Source organism: Arachis ipaensis, chromosome B3 (genome assembly GCF_059453495.1).
Source record: "Arachis ipaensis isolate K30076 ecotype BB chromosome B3, ASM5945349v1, whole genome shotgun sequence".
In the NCBI taxonomy this organism is placed as follows: Eukaryota; Viridiplantae; Streptophyta; class Magnoliopsida; order Fabales; family Fabaceae; genus Arachis; species Arachis ipaensis.
The window spans coordinates 30,460,684-30,483,247 of record NC_142438.1 but is presented as its reverse complement, the minus strand read 5'-3'; the positions used below and the strand labels follow the sequence as shown (position 1 = coordinate 30,483,247).

At 34.7% G+C, this 22,564-nt stretch overlaps 3 protein-coding genes and 1 pseudogene across 8 annotated transcripts; 3 read left to right on the top strand and 1 right to left on the bottom strand.

Annotated features, from left to right (window-relative positions):
• The first annotated feature begins 2,114 nt into the window (after positions 1-2,114).
• LOC107630064 (tubulin gamma-1 chain) lies at positions 2,115-8,327 on the top strand. Of its 5 annotated transcripts, none has more exons than XM_016333089.3 (14): positions 2,115-2,735; positions 3,605-3,652; positions 4,094-4,314; positions 4,607-4,807; positions 4,991-5,102; positions 5,503-5,903; positions 6,191-6,244; positions 6,323-6,427; positions 6,808-6,882; positions 7,030-7,074; positions 7,245-7,373; positions 7,511-7,615; positions 7,704-7,791; positions 7,979-8,327. In XM_016333089.3, exons 3-13 carry the CDS (start codon positions 4,186-4,188, stop codon positions 7,743-7,745), a joined length of 1,398 nt encoding a protein of 465 aa, XP_016188575.1. In that variant the 5' UTR covers positions 2,115-2,735; positions 3,605-3,652; positions 4,094-4,185; the 3' UTR covers positions 7,746-7,791; positions 7,979-8,327. The 5 variants fall into 5 exon arrangements, with proteins under 5 accessions (XP_016188575.1, XP_088364279.1, XP_088364278.1 ...); XM_088508153.1 differs by having other exon boundaries at positions 2,141-2,751; XM_088508154.1 differs by having other exon boundaries at positions 2,226-2,645.
• A 726-nt stretch (positions 8,328-9,053) lies between these two features.
• On the top strand, positions 9,054-9,745 carry LOC148570183 (arabinogalactan protein 41-like). The gene is made up of 2 exons (XM_088509754.1): positions 9,054-9,398; positions 9,544-9,745. The coding sequence occupies exons 1-2, from the start codon at positions 9,263-9,265 to the stop codon at positions 9,642-9,644; spliced, it is 237 nt and encodes a 78-aa protein (XP_088365880.1). The 5' UTR covers positions 9,054-9,262; the 3' UTR covers positions 9,645-9,745.
• A 589-nt stretch (positions 9,746-10,334) lies between these two features.
• On the bottom strand, positions 10,335-12,840 carry LOC107632774 (mitochondrial carrier protein MTM1-like; annotated as a pseudogene). The gene is made up of 5 exons (XR_015907759.1): positions 12,470-12,840; positions 12,205-12,296; positions 11,977-12,126; positions 11,007-11,065; positions 10,335-10,909 (listed from the first exon to the last, which is right to left on the bottom strand). The product of XR_015907759.1 is annotated as a mitochondrial carrier protein MTM1-like (transcript).
• Positions 12,841-15,819: 2,979 nt separating this feature from the next.
• Positions 15,820-18,104, top strand: LOC107630065 (uncharacterized). Its single transcript, XM_016333091.3, has 4 exons — positions 15,820-16,063; positions 16,321-16,817; positions 17,184-17,428; positions 17,519-18,104. The coding sequence occupies exons 2-4, from the start codon at positions 16,369-16,371 to the stop codon at positions 17,752-17,754; spliced, it is 930 nt and encodes a 309-aa protein (XP_016188577.1). The 5' UTR covers positions 15,820-16,063; positions 16,321-16,368; the 3' UTR covers positions 17,755-18,104.
• The last annotated feature ends 4,460 nt before the right edge of the window (positions 18,105-22,564 follow it).

Genomic DNA, 22,564 nt, shown 5'->3' with positions numbered 1-22,564 from the left:
TTATTTTTTGTACAAATTAAATTAAAATATTATTTTTATTTTAATTTTTATCTTTCATTTTACATCAAACACAATATTAAAATTTATCTCAATTATTTAATATCTGTCTCTCTCTCTTTCAAACGTTATCAAATAGTCTAGTGACCTTTGTTTTTTGGCTTTTTTTTTTCTTTTTACCCTTTCTTGGAGTAGGAGTGCACAAGACCCGGTCCGACCCGAAGACTCGGACCGGATCCGATGACTTCGGGGCTAATTTTGTCCGACTTCGTTATGGTCCGGTCAAATCCGAGATTTCAATAGATGGCCCCGATTATTTATTAAATCGGGTTCGGACCAAGCCTCGGGTCACCTGGCCCCGGCCCGTTGGACCCGTGTAGTTGTTTGCTACTTAATATTTTATTGTTATTGGTTGATATGACACTATAAATTATTATTATTATGTTAATCTTGTGTTGGTTGTTAACTTTGTTTTAATTGTCTTTTGAATTTTGAATGTTTAATGTGTAATTGATATAATTATTATTATGAAACTTTAAATTATTATTATTAGATTCTAAATTATTATTATGCGAATATTGTATTGTTATGGAATAATTATTTTTCAAAATTTAGAGGTTCAAAAGATGTAGAATCTAATTTTTGGTGATGTCGTGATAAAGTTGATCAAGACCCGGACTTCACCCGGTCTAGACCCGACTTAAGTGTGGCCCGAAAGTAACACAATTTCATCGGGTCTAGGATCGGGTAAGAGTCTCATAAATAGACCCGGTCATTATTTAGGGTCGGATTCAGGTCACGGCGAACCTGACTTCACTCGGCCCCATGTACACCCCTACCTTAGAGTGTAGCATATCACAATTCATTATTTTTTTGGCACGATAGATAAGTTGCCATTGATAGATTAAAAAATAATTGAAAAGCAATTATTGTTATTTATACTTATATATAATGAAAATATAAGATAGATAGTCAGTGTACAAATTTTCCTTTTTAAAAAATTCTTTATCATATATAATTTATAAAAAATAATTCATTTTGTTGATTCTTAAAATTGAATTCATGACTTTTTAGTTTTAGTGTAACATATTTACTATCCTAACTAATCTCAAAATTATTATTGTTATTTCATATATAACAAAATAAATTAACAGTTATGTTAGTATCAACTTATAGAATTTGAATCTTTTAAATTTTAGATTTTTATTTTAGAGGATAAAGTAAAATCTCTCATCATTAAATATTTTTTCTCTTATGTTTTTTCTTGGTTCCATTTATAAAATAAATGGTAATAGATCATATTTTACCTTCTAAAGTAAAACTAAAAATTTAAGTTTCTACTTATATATTATATTAATAAATATAATTATTTTTTATACTAATTATTTAATTGTTATTAAAGATTAATTAGATGATTACGTAAAATATTTATATCATTATAATATATTTTATTATAAAAAATTATTTTATAAAAATTAATAATTTTAGTATACTGATAATATAATTGTTTAATCAAATGTGGTTGAATTATATTTGGTTTTTTTTAATAATTATTCATATAGTAAATATAAAAAATAATTAATATTGTTAACATGACATTATATAATTAAATACATATATAATTTTTTTTACTGGCAATATATTAAATTATATTAAAAAATAATTACTTTTACTTATGTCTGTGTAATACTTAAAATTAAATTAAGTTTTATATAAAATTAAATTTTTGTTCAAATTAACTAGTTTAGTATACTTATAATATCATGGTTTAATAAAAAATAATTATACTTATAATAACAAGTTTAGTATACTTATAATATCATGATTATTTAAGTAGTAAGAATAAAAATAATTATTTTTACCATAATTCTAAAAAGGAAAAGTCTAGGGGCCAGCAATTTTATTGCATTTTGGCCAGCATGTAACCAGCAGAGAAAGGTGAGCCATTGGATGAAATCTCACGCCAATCTCACACCATCAAATCATCATTGATGGCTAATTGATGGCTACCAATCACAAATATTGCTGGCCCCTAGCATTGCTCATCTAAAAATTGGACTGGCAGGTTGGACGGTCCAACCGTGTACAGAAAATTGTCCGATCAGGCTTGTAAAACCGTTGATCAGAAAACTGGTGAAAAATCGTTGAACTCGGAAGAAACCGGCCGTTCGGACGGAACCGGGACCCGGCCGGTTTAGACAAAAACGGAAGCTCCTTCGTTTCTTTCTCTCTTTCTTTCACAGAAACTCAGCCAAAAAACCCTAGCACTGTAAGCCTACACCACCGCCGCAAGGAGCGGCATACTGCCGCCGTCCGTCGCACTCAAAGTTCGCCGTCCGTCCGTCTATCTAGCTTCCCTCGTGCTCCAAGTCTTCAACCCCTGTTCGCTGTCACCGATCGCAGCTGCTTCCTCGAGCTCGGCGTCCGTCGTCTTTGTCTGCTCAGCTGCGCTTTCGCCGCGTTTGTTTGCCGTTCACGTTCGCGTCTTCGTTCAGCCGTCGTCTTCGTTCACCGTTCGCGTTCACTCGCCGTTCACCGTTCGAGTTCGCATTCGCGTTCGTCTGGAAGCCACGTTGCTCTGCTTCAAACTCTGCGACCAACCCCGTGCGCTCCACCTAGCCGTCTAACTGCTCTCTTTTGTCGCCGCCGTGGGTTCCCTAAACCCGCCACCAGACAATACACTCACAACACCAATACTTTGCTTCAAACTCTGCAACTTCTGATTTCTATTACAATAAGTAACTATTTGATTTGGTAGTGGTTTGGATTTTTTTCATAAACTGAATTAAAGTATACAATAGTTATGTTCTCTTCTCTATCACATTGATATTAAGCTTTGAATTCTCTTATTTCGTTTTGATTTTACTGCACTCAACATGTTTGATGAAATGCTTTAACCATATTTCTGTTTGGTTTTATAATTTCTAGCTTTTAGAAACTTAGTAAGTTGATTGCATGTGAAATTAGAATAATTGGATCTTAGTAATTAGGAAATTTTATCTGCACAAATAGCATCTTTGCAGAAAACATATTAGCGTGATGATTCCACTTGCATTAGTGTTCTTCTGGTAAATTTTAACTGTTATTGTGAACTTGTTAATTTGCCAATTGTTCTTGTGTTGTTGTTCTGTTATTTTTAATTTTTTTTTTTGTTTTTGTTGTGATTTTCTGTTCTTGAACTTGTTAAGTTGATAATTTGCTAAATTGTTGGGCTACTGTTGTTTTAATTTGCTAAATTGTTAAGTTGCTGCGATTTAATTTGTTGGATTTTCTATTTAGGTCTTGTTCTTGTTTATTTGCTAAATTGTTGTTGTGTATTTATCGTTGTCTTTGAGATTATTGCTGGATATTGGTGATCATTGATTTATTATATGCGTCATGTTTTCATTGTTTTCTTCTTCTGAAGGAAAAAAATTCTGTTTTATTATGTTGTTCTGCTGTTTTTGTTTTGTTTTGTTTTAGAAATCAATTTTTTGTGATCAATGCTCATACTCTGAATGTTGTTCTATTTTGTTTTAAGGCTGTGTTTGGAAGAGGTAATTGATTTCTGACTCTTGTTTTGTTTTTGTTTTAAGACTGTGTATTGTGTTCAATTTTCATTTTGTAGGAAATTCTTTGAGGTATATAAGAATTAAGAAGGAAGACTATTTCAACGGTATTACTCTGTTGATTCTGGTCAGCTACAAGCTTGAACATAGAATTGAAGAGAGAAACCCTTTATTATTTCATCATTGGCCTATTTTTGGCATTGCATATCATTGTAGTTTGTTTATTCATAGAACTAGTTGTTTATGATTCCCTTTTGAAGTAAAAAAATGCGGTAGAAGAGTGTTTAGAACCAGTTGCTTTATTCATTGGATTTTTATAGAATCAGGTGTTTATTATAAAACGGTTTTTTCTATTAAACCACGGTTGAATTAGTTAAACCGGTTGAATCAGTAAATCAGTAATTAGAGCGGTTCGATGACCGGTTCGGTTTTGAGAACCTTGACTTTTACTTATGTCTGTGTAATACTTCATCCGTTTCCATTTTCTATTTTTTCCACTCTTATTTTACTGACTCTTTTCTTCTTCTCCCTATTCTTTTTTGAAAAAGGGTGTCACCCGCTCCGTTAAGCCACCAGAGCGATCTAAATTCTAAACTCTAGCGTTGGTTGCGTTTTGGAGAGAAAAAAAGAAAAGGAAGAAATGCCTCGGGAGATCATAACGCTTCAGGTAGGGCAATGCGGCAACCAGATCGGCATGGAGTTCTGGAAGCAGCTCTGCCTCGAGCATGGCATCAGCAAAGATGGCATCCTCGAAGACTTCGCCACTCAGGTCTCACTTCATACCAATTCCCCTTTTCACTTCCCTCTTACAAAACCTTACTATCAAGCTATCATTTTTTCTTATCAATTCGAACTGCGGGTTGTTTGTTTCACTATCAATAGCACACAACTTCCAATTCACACTAGAATCTCATCTCAGTGACTAATAATTGCTTTATGTGTTGAACTGTTACTTAGTTTAGGTTAGGTTATGGTACTACTTACTTGTGTAGTGTGGAGTGTGTTATTGTGATTGGTGCAGTGTGGTTCTACGTTGACTTGTTTTGGTGAAATTGCTGCAGGGTGGTGACAGGAAAGATGTGTTCTTCTATCAGGCTGATGATCAGCATTACATACCACGAGCTCTGCTCATTGACTTGGAGCCTCGAGTTATTAATGGCATTCAAAATAGTGACTACCGTAATCTCTACAACCATGAGAACATCTTTGTCTCGGACCACGGAGGCGGTGCGGGAAACAATTGGGCTAGTGGATACCATCAGGTTTGCCACTACTAGTCATAATATTGTCCCACAATCATGATTTGCACGCATATCATCCTAGAACTGAGGATTATTGCTTCCTGCGACTGGTTTTCGTTTCGTTGTTTATGAGTAGTTTATAGCAAGTATTACTTTTGTGGGGTGAAAGAATGCTTAGCTATTGTTATTGTTGCATTTGATCAGGGAAAGAATGTTGAAGAGGACATAATGGACATGATTGACAGAGAAGCAGATGGCAGTGACAGTCTCGAGGGTTTTGTTCTGTGTCATTCAATTGCTGGAGGAACAGGCTCAGGTTTCTTTCCATCTCTTCTCTATCTTAAAAAATCCCATAGGATCCATCTTATATTCCTTTTTGTTATTGAGCATTTGTGTAGTTGGTTCATCTGAAAAGCTAAAGATTTGTGAAATGTTTGACTTAATTTTTCCCTTGATGATAGTTTACATTCAAACAAAAGTTAAACTAATCTAACCCTTAAGAAAAGAAATTGAACAAGTCTGCACCTTTTAGCTTATTGTGAAAAAATTGCCTGTACAACATAATGTTTGGGTTCCCTGATGATCCTTGAACTTACTTCATACCAGAGAAGACTGGATATTTTTCAAGTACTTCTCAGTGGTGTACCTTTTTTTCAATTATTATTTCTTAAAATATCCTTGCTTTTGTACTAGTTGCTTATCTTACTTGAATGCAGGTATGGGCTCATACTTGTTGGAGACCCTGAATGATCGCTACAGCAAAAAATTGGTTCAGACATACAGTGTGTTTCCTAACCAAATGGAGACAAGTGATGTGGTGGTGCAACCATACAATTCGCTGTTAACACTCAAGCGACTAAAGCTTAATGCAGACTGTGTTGTAGTTCTTGACAATACTGCATTGAATAGGATTGCTGTTGAACGGCTTCATTTGTCGAACCCAACATTTGCTCAAACTAATTCCTTAGTTTCTACAGTGATGTCTGCCAGCACAACCACTCTTCGGTATCCAGGATACATGAATAATGATTTGGTTGGTCTTCTTGCCTCATTGATTCCCACGCCAAGATGCCATTTCCTAATGACAGGATATACCCCTTTGACAGTGGAGCGTCAGGTGAGACCATTGTATCTGTTTTTCTTATATAAGTTATCTTTGAAGAATAAAATATTAGTCTAGTTAATGTCTTCTAAATTTTTCTGTTGTTAACTTGTTGGACTTGAAGAATCTTACAGAGAATCATTGAACTAATCTCACTATCTTACACACTCTATCTCTCCTCTTTCCTCCCATTTTACCCTCCTTTTGTAATTTAATTAGGATATAGATAAGTTGCTGCCTAATTGTGATTTCCCATTACACTTCAATGAAACATTTAAAAGTTTGATGATATCTACTTGCAGGCTAATGTAATTCGTAAAACCACTGTACTCGATGTTATGAGAAGACTTTTGCAGGTATAATTGCTACATGAACAAAGCGTCAAACAAAATTCCTGTGTGTTCTACCTACTGAAACATCAATTCAATTGACAGGCAAAGAATATTATGGTGTCTTCATATGCTCGGACAAAAGATGCCAGCCAAGCAAAATATATATCAATTCTGAATATCATTCAAGGAGAAGTTGACCCAACTCAGGTATGATAAGCAGCATTAATAGCATTTCCTGGATGTTGTACGGTTTGCAAAGTGAAATTGTTATTAAAACAATAGAAAAACAAAAATAAGAATTGCTAGTCATCTAGCTGTTTGGCCTTGTGATAAAATTTTGCTTTCCAAGATCAAATTTTCTTAAAAAAGTAGTGAGAGCGATTTTGTGAAAGTCAGTTTTGTCTAAACATCCTTATCCTTGAGAATTTAAAATGAGCTTATTTGAAACTTAAAATGACATTTCTTTCTGATTTTTTTCCCCTGATAAATGAAATTTGTAGGTGCAGCCTGCTTTGATTGACTTGTTCATAGCTAAAAATATGGTTCTAATATACAAGTATTTTAACAGTTTATTTCTCTGGATTTAGGTTCATGAAAGTTTACAGAGGATTCGTGAAAGAAAGCTAGTGAACTTTATTGAGTGGGGTCCTGCAAGTATTCAGGTCTCTCTCTCTCTCTCTCTCTCTCTCTCTCTCTCTCTCTCTTGTGTTGTGGCAGTGCAAATTGAAGTTTTAGGCTTTTAGCAGCTGCATCAATTTGTCTCCTTTATATTACACGTGATCTCATGTTGTTTCCTGAACATCTGATAGGTTGCTCTATCTAGAAAGTCACCATATATTCAGACTGCACACCGGGTATGACCTCTTTAATTTCAAGTCTCTCTCTCTCGTTATTGTTGTTGTTTCTGCAAAATCTGCTTTCAATGTTGGAGAAAAACCAACATACCTTTTGAAAATGCTTATTAGTCTGAAGTTAGATAACAAGAAATCAGTTAGGAAATAACATAATATCATCCATTTTATAGGTCAGTGGTCTTATGTTGGCAAACCATACTAGCATCCGACATCTTTTCAGTAGGTGTTTGAGCCAGTACGAGAAGTTGAGAAAGAAACAAGCCTTTCTAGATAACTACCGGAAGTTCCCAATGTTTGCTGTAAGTGCCAATTTCATGTGTACAATCTGATCAGTCTTTTGAACTCCACTGCTGCGACTGTTAAATATGCTTTTGGTTTGTACCACCTTCTTGTAGATTCTTGTTATTCAAATCTAATATCAGTGAAAAATGTACAGGATAATGACCTCTCAGAATTTGATGAATCAAGGGATGAAGTTGAGGCTTTGGTTGATGAATATAAGGCCTGTGAGTCCCCAGATTATGTCAAATGGGGAATGGAGGTAGATTCTCTACTAGCGAACTTCCAATTTTAAGTTCATGTAGCATATTGCAAATGGTTTTATTTATTTATTTATTTTTCTTATATAGGACATGAACAATATGCTAACAGCAGAAGGCAGTGCTACATGATCCCTAGATCCAATATTATTAGTGTGAAGACTCCACGCAATCCAAGGTAAGTTAATTTTTTAGGATTTGACTCGTCGTAAAATCATTCAACAATTTACACTTGGGGAGAAGAATACAATGTCAATGATAATTTATAAACACGTGTGCCCTCGCATACACTTCCTTGTAGTGCAAAATGAGAGACCAACAAATGTCTAAGATACTTGTCACAATCCTGAACCAAATTATTGCAGGCACTACTATAAGGGAGGGAACTGAAGACTTTATGTAAGCTGGGAGAGGTTTCTGATGAGCATTTTCAACTGTTTTGGGGATTCTATGGTTTGCAGTGTGATAATTTTGGTTTGTACGGTCTGTTGATAATCATTTGGACATCCAACCAAGCGAGAATTAGTACAGATTCTCACTGTATTAATTCGTTTTAGGAATGTATTATATGATTGATTGATCACTGATGCTTAGGAAATTAGGAATCACATTTTATTATATGGATCTTAGGTATTTGTAAGCTAATCTCGGTGCTACTTTCGAATGAATGTTGAAATATTTAAATTGATGTGGTGCATAGATTTACTTGATTCAGATTTGCATGTTATACTGTCCTCTTGAACTGGTCTTGAGTTCCTCGATTATGAACACCGTGATTGGTGGTGTTTGTCTCTTAAATAATTAAATTTCGAAAGGGACTTCAATTCCAACTTTCAGGTAAAAAAGGAAAAAGAAGTCCATTTTATTATGGTGAACCAATAATACCTTATGTATTTTTATTTACAAACCTAACCATTATATGTACAAAAATATAGTTCTCAAAATGTAGTGCAAGAATATTGAATGCTTGGATTGGGTAGCGTGATTCATTCCCGAAAAGTCATATCGTGAGTTATGGGCACATGGCATGTTTCTCCTTGCATGTTCACTGTTCAGTTCAAAAACATATTTTGCAATAAACCAGAATGGAGAATATAAAAGAGTCTTTCCTTTTGCTTACATGCTGAAGAACACGTAAGAACAGAGATCTCTCGGGATACCACTCCAACATTAATTGCCGACCCTGATCCATCCTAAAGATTAATAAACCGACCACCAATTTAAGAGAAGAGAAAAATGGGTCAAAACTGCCAAAACGCTAGAAAGCGGAGGAAACAGGAAATCCAAAGCATTTCTTAAACAGGCACATAAAGACTACATCAAAATCAGTCAATTTAGGAAATATAAATAAACTCGGTGAATATTCTAATATAAATTTGACTGATAGGGAAAACAGAAGAGGTAACTACCACATGGCCCTTGTTAGCGGCCGTAGTTGTAACTGGTCCCCATATTAGAAGGAAGAAAGACACTCAAGTATTTACCAAATCAGTTCACTCACTACAATTGAGTTTCTATATAAATGTGATATCATATCAGTGTATGCTGATCACATAGTATCAAATTGATACTTGGTTTTGGGGTTCTCAAGTTTCCACATCTCTTGACAGTATTGGTTGTGAAAGCACCCAAGAAGAGAAGAAAAGAAAATGACATTTCTCATAGCTCTTGCTTCTTCGTCAGGTGTTTTGGCCTTATATACTCTTCTTCTTGCCATCTTTCAACCAGCTATTATTGAAGCCCAATCCCTTTCTCCTGCACCTGCACCTGCTCCCACCAGCGATGGTGACTATCCCTTTTCTTATCTCCTTTTTCATTTGATTTCTCAACTTAGTCATATCATAGAGTGTAAGATTGCCTTCAAAGGCATTGCATTTGGAATTGTGTTAGAAAAATGTTTTAATTAATTTATGCGTTTGCTATTAAACAGGTACTTCAATAGACCAAGGAATTGCCTACGTGCTTATGCTTGTGGCATTGGTTCTCACATACCTCGTCCACCCTCTGAATACCTCTTTCTACAATTTGTGAATTATCCGTTTCCCTACTCTCTTGTATTTTTACCCTCATAGAAAGTGAACATAGTAGGGATCGATGGTTTTTAATTTCCCATGCTCTTATGCTCAATTGTTGATGCTCTTTTTTAGTTGCTAATACAATTTTATTCTTTTTTAGTTGCTAATACCGTTCATACCGTTTCAATGTTTATAATTTAAAATAATTAAAAATCCATCAGCATAATCTAAGAGAGTAAAATCTAAAATAATATAGTTAAAAAGTTATGGCCTTCCGTACATTTTTTGCTCTTTGAAATATTTCACATTTAAAAAATAACCAGCTTCAAATTTTAAATGTTACTACTTTCAAGTTCAAGCATATGTTGCCACTTTAAAATCGTTCATATGTGTCTTCATTTAGAACGAACTTTTTCATTGACAAAAAACAAGTTGGAAACTCAAATACAACTGATTTCATGTGAAATTTAGTTAAGAATTGTTTGATAATTTAACATGTTCGAATAAATTATCATCTAATGATGTTTAACTATCAACTTCACATGAAGACAACTGCACCGAAATTTCCAACAAAAAAAAAAAGAACAAATTCTATGAAAAATTGTATCTTCTACAACATTCACAAACAGATTTACAGATCTTAAACTTTCGGCGAGTAAATGAATTGGATTTATGACAATGTAACAAAGATGTACTATCACAAGAATTTTGTGAATTCGTAGTATTTATTCTATAAAAAGAAAAGAGAACCAACTATTTTTCACTGTAAGCTTCTCACTTTCCAGTTAGAAGCCGACTCATGGTCTCAAATTGTACAAAGGCACTTATTGACTTTCCTTTAAAAAACGTTGCAGATGCAATAACTAAAAAAAATGTAAAAACCGTGTATCCAAAAGAAAGTCCTATGCATGTGGAGGACAATTAATGGATCATTCCATCGTCACTTATTAGGAGGTGCCAACTGCAGCATGTTCTGTTTTGCCAGTTGACCCTGACTTATTGATATGTCAGAAACATCCTTGGTCTTCTGGGATCTAGTTTGGTGTCTTTGATGTATTCTACACTATTACGCTATAACTTCAAATAGAATTCCAAGTTTTGAACCACTCCAGCAAATAAGACTCAATGATGAATGCAAGTATATGTTACGATGGAGTCTTCTGTCTACGATGCAAGGCATGCTTGAGAACTTCACAGAAGGAGACAACTATACCAACTGATGGACCGGCGCGGCCTACACGGGGACCAACACCTGTGAATAGCCCTCTCAACCCTCCATCCCTGTCCCAAGAAGAAATGTTCCAACGTCAGTCCAAAGCTTATGTGCTAAATGTAATGATATGGGGGACCAGTCATCAGCTTATAAAAATGCAGCTACCTCCAAATCTCTCTCAGTGTTGTTCTTGCTGTCATCTTTAATGCCCTTTCACGATCCTTCTGTGAAAATGCAAAAGGGATCATGTTAGACAACATGGAATACTCAAAGGCTCAAACTATGTGTTCATTATTAATGTGCAGTAATTAAATGCATACGTTCTAAAATAAAAATTAGTAATCGGGACGGGGAAAAAGAATTACACAAACCATTACAAAAAGTTAATGCAAAGAATAATTTTTAATCATCATGCATTAAAGAGGGTCAATTATGCAACTATACAGGTTTGTCACAGACAAACCAAACCTCAACAGCTTACTAATGCATAAATATTCCAGCTGCATTGCACTTGCATTCAAATTTTCATCATTTTATAAATCCAATGAACATAATAATGCATATAAAGGTGGACATTTGAAAAGTGTCCCCAAAGACCCAAAAATAATCATTGAATAAATCCATATTACGTGTATACATGGCATATCTAATTGTGTCTACGGCTTAGCTAACTGGAGTTAATAGCCAAATCAGCATAATGATGCTGCAAGTTTGATTTTAGCCAGCAATTTGTGCTGTATCTAATTTCAGCTAGTTAGCTACTTCTATTGATGAGCTACCCAACCCGGTGAGGAGCCTGTCTTGGCTGGTCAAACAGGTAAACACTAGTGCTAGTCTGCCTGGCAGACCTGACTAGAGGTCTGTCCTGGCTGGCAAGACACTAGGGCCAGTCTGCCCAGCCTGACTTTGCTAGAGGCTTGTCCTGGCCACCCAGGCTCTAGGGCTACTCTGCCTGGTCAGACCCGACCAAGGGCGTCTCCTGGCCAGCCAGACACTAGGGCCAGTCTGCCTGACCTTATTCAGCCAAAAGCCTGCCTTGGCCGGCAAAACAGTAGGGCCAGTCGGCCCTGCCTGACCCAGGCAGCGTCCTGTCCTGGCTTAGTTATCATCTAAAAGCTTAGTTTTAAGAAACCACCTCTATTTGTCGTGGAGTTTTTGCCACATCAAGTGGACATGTGGCAGCAGCTGCGACAGTTCCTGCAACAAAACCAGCAGTAAAATTTGCCCCAAGGATAGTGGCTGCTGTTGCTTCATCACCCCTAAGGCCAAGAAGTTTTTTCCTTATCTGTAAAGAAGCTGTATGGTCAAAATAAAATAAATCAAATAAGCAATACATTTTATTCATTGAATATAGAAATCCTACTGGCTCAAGGGTTAACCAGCAAATTCCAGAGTAAGGAACATCGCGAGAAAGTTGAGCACCAAGGCCAGTCCACCAATAACAGTATCTATGTACTGTTAGAAAAACATAATCAAAACCACAATAATTATTAATCGAGGTAACAAAAATTATAACAGATATAATCATGTGCAACAGTAATAGCATACTATTACGACTTTGAAGAGATCTACCATAAAACGTATTAACTCAGAATGAAAAGAGAGAAAAATGCCAGAAGAGCACTTACAACTTTGAAGTCTCTCTGTACCCCTGATTGGGTTGATGGCTCCAATCAATGTCTTAAATCTGTAGCAAAATCATGCAATGAATCCACATTTTAGGATTTCAAATCAACTACCTGCATGCGTGTCCTTGCAAGCTCTACAGGATAACACGAAACACAAGCCAATGAACGTGCAACTGATCCAGCAACTAATGGAACATAAGGTGTTAAGTTTGGAGCATTCTGAGTAGTAAACTCCTCCATGAAGTTGCGAAAGATGTCATAACAAGGCATATAAATCCCAACCTGTTGGACAACGAAAATATAAGGGCATTAGCATGTAACTATATGTTGGACAAAACAGATTGTAGGCAAAGTATGAAGTAGAAAACGGATTTCCAAAAGGAAAGGGAGCTTACAGTTGGCACAGCCAATGCTAAACTTGGGAAATAAAAAATTTTAATTTCTGTGTTCACGCTTGGAAAAGACTCATTACCGTTGAAAAATTAAGTAAAAAATTTTTTTTTTCTATCAATTTTATCCTTCATTTCTTTCATAAAAATATATAAGTAATCATATAATTTTTACAATAATTTTTTGTATTCGTTCTAATTTTTTTTCCATCTCAAATTTGTTTCAATATTTTAATTTTTTTTATTATTTTTAATATTTTTTTTTGTATTTTGATTTATATGTTTTTTATTATATTTTTTTATTTATATGATAAATACTTTTATATTTTTTTTAGTATTCTGATATTATATTTTTATTATTTTTTTATTTATATGACAATTATTATAGATATAAATTTTTATTTTTATTAATTTTTATGATATTTTTATTAATTTTTATTTATATAATTTTTTTTATTTTTTATTGTACTATATTTATGTTGTGTATAAAATTTTTTATTTTTTTATTTAGTTTTATTCATATAAATTTATTTACTTCTTATTGTAATTTTTTGTTCATATGATATATGTTGTTGATTGTAGTTATTATATATTATATTTGTATGAAAATTTTTTCTTTTTTTTTTATTTTTTATTGTACTTTTCACTGTACTTTATTTTTTTTATTATATACTAATTATAAGTAATAAAAAAGTTATAAATAATAAAAATTTATAGTCTAAAATAATACTAAATTAAAAAATATTAACAGTATTAAAAAAATTATAGAACATTTTCTTTTTATTTGACATTATAAAATATATAATATTCTCTTTTATATTTTTATTTTTTATTATATTTATTTTATTTATATGATAAATATTTTTTATATTATTTTTTTAGTTTTCTGTCTTTTCATGTATATTATTATTTCTTATTGTTTTTTAGTTCATGTGAATTTTTTTGTGATATTTTTTATGTATTTTATTAGTGTTGTATCTTTTAATTTAATATTTATTAGTGTTTTTATGTATTAAAATATATTTTCTCAATTTTTATATGTTACTTGAATTTAGTAAGTAAATATTAATTTTATTATAAAATGATGTCTCTTAATAAGATTTATTCAAATATCTAAAGTAAAATGATAGGACAATATAAAAATTTATTTAAATTAATGTCTCTTCTAATAATTTTTTATCTAAAAATGATTTTGAGTAATATAATTCAAATAATATTTATTTTATTATAATCCATTTTGATATAAATATTGCCAAACATATATCATATTAACACAAACTTACTTTTCATTAAAATTAAGTTTACAAAATCAATTTTATGCAAATTCTTCTTTGCAAACTGTAATCCAAACACACACAAAAGTGGTGTCATTTGCATTTGATATGAAGGTTTTGGAGTTAAACTCCAAAATGGTCCCTGAGATTGACGTCGTGCACTAAAATCGTTCCTGAGATTCCAATTGCACCAATTACGTCCCTAAGATTGAAAAAAGTGCACCACATCCGTCCCTGACTCATTTTCCATTAACGACGTGATGACATGACATGATGACGTGGATTGTAAGTAACACATGTCACTTCATGATTTGGCCATGTGTAATGGTATGATGATGTGGTGACCAGTGACACATAGCATGCTGACGTAGATGGTTGTGCCACGTGTCACAGTGTTATTTGGCCACGTGTCCGTTTGTACCACGTGTCGCAACAGTATTCGTTCACGTGTCATCCATTATGTCATCGTTGTAGATGCACCAAATTAGTCCCTCACTTTGTATTAAGTGACTCATTTTAGTCCTTGAAATTGAATATCGTGCCCCAAACTAGTCCCTTCACTAGTTTTTTCTATTTTTTTTAAATTTAAAATTTTTAATATCTTGGATACATTAATTCCAATTCTATTTTTTCATATATCATTTAAATACAAGTGCTTTCATAAAATTTTTTAAAATTTTAGTTTTAATTATATAATTCTTTTTAATAATTTAACATTAATAAATTTTGTAATATATAAGTATGTTATTATAAAAAAAAATAATTATATGATTGATTAGACACATCTTTTCTCATAAAAAAATATGTGTTTTTAACAAGAAATTAATAATTAAAATAAACATTTTTTTCTTATGAAATACACATTTTCGTTATGTGTAAATGAGCTAGATTGAAGGCGCTTCAAGCACCCTCACTACCATCTCCGACCTCTGTAGTATAGACGAAAGAGGTCGGAGATGGTAACGTGAGAAGCTTGAAATGCCTTCACGTCAATTTCAAGATGGCGGTTAGAGGGTATACGCAAGAAAAAAAAATATTTTATAAAAGCACTGAAAGAGGTCAGAGATGGTAGTGAAGGTGCTTGAAATGCCTTCACGTCAACTCCAAGTTAGCAGTTAGGGTATTCCGCAAGAGAAAAAATATTTTATAAAAGCACTTTTATTTGAAGAATATGTGAAAAAATAGAATTGAAATTAATACATTAAAAAATATTGAGAATTTTAAATTTCAAAAAAAAATGAGAAAAACTTGTGAAGGGACTAATTTGGTGTACGACATTCAATTTCAAGAACTAAAATGAGTCACTTAATGCAAAGTGAGGGACTAATTTGGTGCATCTACAACGATAACATAATGAATGACACGTGGGCGAATACAATTGCAATACGTGGCACAAATGGACACGTGGCCAAATAATATTGTGACACGTGGTATAACCATCCACGTCAGCATGCTACGTATCACTGGTCATCATATCATCATACCATTATACGTGGTCAAATCATGAAGTGACACGTGTTACTTACAGTACACGTCATTATGTCGTTAATGAACCCTAAACCCTAAACCCTGATAAGGTACACTTTTTTCAATCTCACGTAATTGATGTAGTTAGAATCTCATGGATGATTTTAATGCACAAGGACCATTTTGGGATTTAACTCAAGTTTTTGTTATTAATCTCTTTAGACTTCAGTTCGTTTTTCCTCTTCCCAAATCACCGATCCAAACATAGTCTTAGATTAAGTTAAACCCCTAAATCAGTTTTTGTTTATGTTAAACTTAAACCAGTGCCGCTGTTGTTTGATGCTTCATTCCCATTCGCAAAAGTTAGTCATCTTCAGACTCTGATACCCAACTTGCGAACCCATCAATTGGGTCCATAAAGTTTTCAACTTGACGAGTAAAGATTAGTGCTTGCTCAATCCCCGGTTAGTTTCGTCATTCCTTCTCTTTTCTTCTTTGATTCTCTTGTTTCAATCCATGTTTTGATTTTTATGTTACTTTACTTGGTTTTTCATCAAAGAGAAAAGTTCACGAGTTTATTTAATTTCAAGTTGGTAACTACTTTCATTAGTGTTTTATGCTCAGAATTTTGGGACTGAGAGTTAAATGCAGTAAGATTAAACACTAGTACATTCAAATAATTCAATTTGCATTGTTGGTTTTTCCCTTTTATGAATGACAGGAATTGTTCCTTGTGATTTTGCTGAAAGATTCTTGAGGACCTTTTAAGATGTTGGCAATTGATCCTGGAAAGAAATTATCTTTCAATAGATTGATTAGCAATGGTGATTTGGTTATAGTTTATGAAAGGCATGACAACATGAAGGCAGTAACAGTGGCTGAAAATTCGGTACTGCAGAATCGATTCGGTGTTTTTAAGCATTCCGAATGGATAGGAAAGCCATTTGGGTCTAAAGTATTCAGCAATAAGGGTGGTTTTGTATATTTGTTGGCTCCAACACCAGAGTTATGGACTCTAGTGTTAAGCCACAGGACTCAGATTCTCTATATTGCAGATATTAGCTTTGTTATCATGTACTTGGAGGTTGTTCCTGGTTGCTTGGTTCTTGAATCTGGCACTGGAAGTGGATCTTTAACTACTTCGCTTGCAAGGGCTGTTGCTCCTACGGGACATGTCCATACGTTCGACTTCCATGAGCAACGAGCTGGATCGGCTAGGTAACGAACAAGGAAGATGATAGTGATATTCTTAATTTCCACTTACCTCATGATTGCAATTTTGTGACCATTGCCTGGGAAACTTAATTCGAATGCATTTGAAGTTACATATTTGTGAAAAAATATTCCAATGTTCAATCTCTTCGTATTTTGTATGCATAAGTTGATGTTTAGTTGGATTAGTTAGGACTCTACTTAACAGGATTTAGCATTCTTGAAGGGCTGAAAATGTCGATTTGAAAGCTATTGATAGTTAGATTCTATGTAGGTTACTACTATTTTCTTGACATAGAGTTATGCGGAATATAGAAACCATTCCACCATTCCGGTTTGATATGTTTACTTGATTGATTTTCTTCTTCATAGGGATGATTTTGAGAGGACAGGTCTAAGCAGCATAATTAGTGTGCGAGTTAGGGATATTCAGGGCGAGGGATTTCCGAATGAATTTGCTGGCTTGGCTGATGCCGTATTCTTGGATCTACCCCAACCATGGCTTGCTATTCCCTCAGCCGCAAAAATGTTAAAACAAGATGGTACATTGTGCTCATTCTCTCCATGTGTTGAGCAAGTACAGCGATCATGCGAAACACTTCAAAACTGCTTCACAGGTTCACTCTCTCTATATTTTACAACTTTTGGTGCCTTTTCTATGTCTTTCAAGTTATAATTCCTAAATAAATTTTGTTTTTATGTTAAAGATATAAGAACATTTGAGGTGCTGTTGCGCACATACGAAGTTAGAGAAGGGAAAATGGAAAACCTTAATGGAGACAACAATGGGTCTAATGGTTCTTCTCTGCCTTGCAAGAGGAGGCAACGTTCTGGCGGAAGCTATGCGCCAGACAGTACTGTTTCTTCGGTTATGGCTAGACCTTGTGGCGAAGCTAGAGGTCACACAGGTTTTTTGACATTTGCAAGACTTAAATGCCTCTGATGAACATTGCTACCATGTCCATCCATTTTTGTAGCAAGGAAAATACGCTTTCAATTTAGTGCCTCCTTTCAGTTTGGCTATCATCATCATCATTACATAATTATAATGTTGTGATATTTCTTTTTTGAATTTGAAGGAGATTTTATTTATGTAGTTATATTTTTAGTAGGAATCAGACCTTTTTCTTCTTTTGTTTGTCTAATTCTTATATTTTGAGATTATTCAATTTGTTAGTTCTTTCTAGGATGAGGATCTTTTGTGTGTCATATATTCACTTGAAAATGTCACAGAACAAGAGAAACACAATATTGAATTATCAGCATAAATAACAATAGCTCTTATAATGATAAGATTTGTGCCTCTATTTTATAACATGATGCTCTTATTTTAGAAAGGAGCAGAATAAAGTTGTGGATCCCTTCTTCCTCACCTCAGGAACAATCAATTATAAAAGCTGTAGAAAGAAGCATTTAAGGGTTTGTCGTTATTTAATGAATTGTTGTATGTAGAATGCGAGATTTAAACCCTCAATCAATCCAAGTTAGTTAACTACTTAACTGAGTAATGTTTTTGTTGACTCGTTAGGCAGCATATTATTTTAGATAAGTTATATATTTGAGCAAGTAGTTATTGACAAATTTTAAGATGAGAAAAGATACACGTTAATAATTATTTTGCAGACATTCTAGATGAATTTATCTCTCGGTACTATTATTAAATCTAACAGTAATTCTTATGGAAAAATTTTCATAGATGACCCAATGATTTCTGTTAGTATTAGAGAAGTTGGCTGAGTCATGAGCAAAATGTTATCCACACACTACGGGAATTCTTGTTTTTTATCCACAGATCAAGTTACGCGAAATTCAAATTCTTGACACTTACTTAAGCGGACTAGTGAGCATGGTTTTGAAAATCGGATCGGACCGGCCGGTTTAACCGGAAAACCGGGAACCGATTACCTAACCGATCCGGGTAATGTAGAAAACCGCCTGGCAAAAAACCGGTAGAAAAATCGGTCGAACCGGCAGTTAACCGACGAATCGGAAGAACTGTCCGGTTTTTTGGCGGTTTAGTGGTTTGCAACTTCAATGCCAAACGACGTCGTTTTGGCTTAAAAAAAAAAAAAAAAAGACAAAGGCGTACGCGAACCTAACCCTGTAAGCTGTAACCCACTATGCCACTAACTAACCCTAATCTGAGCTACCCTTTCTTCCCCTTTCTTCCCCTTTTCCCTAACCTAATCTGAGCATTCGGCGCCAGCCTCCTTTCACCCACCAAGGCCACCATTGCCACCCACAACCAACCACAGCAACCGCGACCACCACCGGTCGAGCCCGCCTGTTCTGTTTGAAAAAAAAAAAAAATAACAGGGCATCTGAGTTTAAAAAAAAAAAACATATGAATCCAGTTAAATATGCTTCAGGTTCAGTTTTTCAAGTCGTGTTGAGTCTCGAACACTTTTATTACCCTTTCAATCTGTTTGTTGCTTCTGAATATGTTCTGATCTTGATTTTTGTTTTTGATTTTCTATGCTGCCTGTTCTGTTTGCTGCTTCGGTTTGCTGCTTCATGAATATTTTTGTTGCTTCTGAATGGAAATAGTTTGAAATTTTTATTTTACCTGAATCAGTTGATTTCTGTGACTGTCAAGCTGCATGAACAAATTACATATATTATGAACAATTTATTTTTTTCTCTAGATCTGTTTCCTCTGATTCAATTTTGTGTATATATGTATACATTTTTGTGTAAATTGTGTTGTTTTGAATTTGATTTGTTTTGTTTGAATGGTGCAGTACTGAAATTGATCTGGTTTTGAAACTTTAATTAAAATAAAAAAAAGAAACTGATGATCCTCTTCTGAGCTCACTTTCACCACCGTCATTCCTCCCTCGCCGTGTCTCCAGTAAGCCGCTGCTTCTTTAGTTTTGATTTCTAAGATTCTGGCTTCTGAGTTGATTTTTTGTACTAGATTCTGAATTGGGATTGTGTTCTGAGTTGGGTTGTTCCTTAATGTGAGTCTGAATTTAATTTGAATTGTTTCACTTAATTTTTCTGTTTCTGGATTTGGAGGTTGAATTATCTGTAACTCTGTATTCTGAGTTTTTGTTGTTGAAAAGCATTGAATTTGTTGAATCTAGTTAGGGTTTGGTTAGTTATAAGAGGCTTGTTGCACAATAAGAAATTTCATCAATGTGTTATTCAATTGAATTGTATATTGGCAGCCCAAAAAGGGATAATTGAATTGTATAAGAGAATTGATGTTGAATAATTAGCCTTGACTTGACAATGTCGCCTGCAAGATCTTTAATTTTTTGCAGCTTGAGTGGAAATTCTGCCTCAGTTAGTTGTTTTAAAGTTATCAATAAATTTAACTCAATCTGAATATTATCAATGAACTTTTCATCTTCAATTTTTTTTATATCTTAAATTCTATTAAAATTTTTTTACTTAAAAATTCATGAATTTAAATATATAAAATTATATATTAAATTTTTAATAATTTTATTTAATATTTAATTAAACCGGTTGAACTTCGGTTGAACCCCGGTCGAACTACTGAACCAGTGAACCAGTCGCCTCACCAGTTCATTGACCGGTCTGGTTCTCGCAACCTTGCTAGTGAGCTAACTATTAGACCAATCCAATTTAGTTAAATTTTTTTTTGGTTAAAAAAAATTCTTGTTATCGTCACTACATTTTTAACATGTGCCTTAAGCCAAACTTTAGGTTGGAATTGGAAGGATTTTTACTTTTTAGTTTTTACTCCTTATATTTCATTGAGTCAGTCCTACTAAACATTAGAATTTTTTTAAATAAATAAAATAAATATTAATATTACTGATATACGTAGTTTTCAGAGTATTTATCATTTTTCGTATTTAACTTTATCTTGTTCACAGTGTAAACGAGATATAAACCCTAAACGAGATAAGGTTACTTGGTGTCTATAAAAGCAACTCGTTTGCAGACCGCCTGACCCCACTCCTGACCCACATTTCTCACATTTCTCTCCATCCTTAGGCCAGTTTATTGAGAGTTTTGAGTTCCCAAAATGTTATGGCACGTAACCCTGACATAAATCGGATGAACGCAACCTGACATATTGCGGGAACCATCGACTTCGAGGTTGGTGCTATCTTTTGTGGTTCAAATTAATAATTGATTGTCTTTTAATTAGTGAATAGACCGGATAGATGGAATGATATTTAGGTAACACAGAGTATGTTAGTTGGAAAATATGGATCAAAACATTTATAAATAGTTAAGTTAATTTATAGTGAACTTTTTATTGATAGGGAAGACTTGTTGACAACTTAATTAGCAGAAGTTAAGTTTATTCATAGTGAAAATTTGATAAGTATGTTAGTTGGCAAATAAGAATTATAAGTACTATTTTTTCTGATGTTTATCTAATGGTTATCTAAGTTGCATATTATATTTTTTTAAGAATAGATATGAACATGCTAGATAAATTAGTTTGAAGTCTTGTATTTGTAACTTTTTTACCTTTAAACAGAGGCCTCGCCTTTTATTACCTAGGCGGGTTAGTCACACACTTGCACCTCTGGATGCTATCGTCCCTTACCTGAGGGAAGCCGGGTTTGGCAACACGGTGCAGCTCAAGAACTTTGTCTTTGACAACTCCTTGATCACTGCATTTGTGGAGCGGTGGCGTCCGGAGACCCACACTTTCCACATTAAGATGAGATGGCTCAGGGACCGAGTCCAACAGATGCCAGCCTCCGACAATTCGGACACCCTCAGGTGCTATATCATGCTGCTGATCGGTGGATACCTGATGACCGACAAGTCCAACAATCAGGTGCACATCAGGTGGTTGCCATTGTTGGCGGACTTTGGGAGGTACAACGGTCTTTCATGGGGGTTCGCTGTGCTTGCATGGACGTATCATTTCTTGTGCCATGCAGCACCTCATGATACGATAGACATCGTCGGCTGCAACTCACGTGTCCATCATAGTATGGCATAGGGGTGTACATGACCCGGTCCTGCCCGAAGACCCGACCCGAGCCCGAAGAATTTTGGGGCATGATGGTCCGGACCTGAAGTAGCCCGGGACTAACCCGAAAAAAAAGAAATGAAACCAAAGAGAGGGATGAAATTGGAACCGAGCCATAACTCGGGTCACCTGGACCTGGCCCGGTAGAGAATCATAATTCCCAAATCCAAGTGAACTAGGGCACGCCGCCACATTCATAGTTTCATTTAGCCACGAGTCATGCCTAAACCTCACGCAGTCACACCTCACAAGCCCTCTTCCACGCAGTCACACACCCTGCCACAGTCCCCTCTCAGCCTTTCCCCTCAGGCCCTCACGGCGCCACCGCCAGTCTTCCCGTCGCAGCCCCTCTGTGCCTCTCACCAACCGTCGCACTCTTTCCCTCTCAGCCCTCTCTCTGTCTCTCACCAGCCACCATGACATCGCCCATCACTGCTCCACAGCCTCGAAGTCACGACGGTGGTGCACTGCTTCTCGCCTCCCTGTGACAACGTCCCTCGATGACGACGACGACTGCAAACGGCGACGGAGCTTCTCTGACCATCAAGACCTGAACGATGACGACGATTGCTTTTGCCGCTGGTGTCTTCTTCTCTTCTCTGCCCCTGCTCAAGCCCAGGTAAATAATTAATGTTTTGAATTTCTAATTAAGGATTTGATTATTGGAATTTCTGATTAGAAATTTGATTATTAGAATTTTTTATTAGGGTTTTGATTATTGGTTTTGATTATTGGAATTTTTTATTAGGGATTTTTATTATTAAAATGTCTGATTAGGAATTTA

Bases quoted from the DNA above. Each gene is read 5' to 3' on its own strand.
- LOC107630064 (XM_016333089.3), top strand. From the start codon at position 4,186: ATGCCTCGGGAGATCATAACGCTTCAGGTAGGGCAATGCGGCAACCAG. The intron at 6,245-6,322 runs GTATAATTGCTA...TTCAATTGACAG, and splicing joins TTATGAGAAGACTTTTGCAG to GCAAAGAATATTATGGTGTC. The intron at 6,428-6,807 runs GTATGATAAGCA...CTCTGGATTTAG, and splicing joins GAGAAGTTGACCCAACTCAG to GTTCATGAAAGTTTACAGAG.
- LOC148570183 (XM_088509754.1), top strand. From the start codon at position 9,263: ATGACATTTCTCATAGCTCTTGCTTCTTCGTCAGGTGTTTTGGCCTTA. The intron at 9,399-9,543 runs GTGACTATCCCT...GCTATTAAACAG, and splicing joins ACCTGCTCCCACCAGCGATG to GTACTTCAATAGACCAAGGA.
- LOC107630065 (XM_016333091.3), top strand. From the start codon at position 16,369: ATGTTGGCAATTGATCCTGGAAAGAAATTATCTTTCAATAGATTGATT. The intron at 16,818-17,183 runs GTAACGAACAAG...TCTTCTTCATAG, and splicing joins CAACGAGCTGGATCGGCTAG to GGATGATTTTGAGAGGACAG. The intron at 17,429-17,518 runs GTTCACTCTCTC...TTTATGTTAAAG, and splicing joins ACTTCAAAACTGCTTCACAG to ATATAAGAACATTTGAGGTG.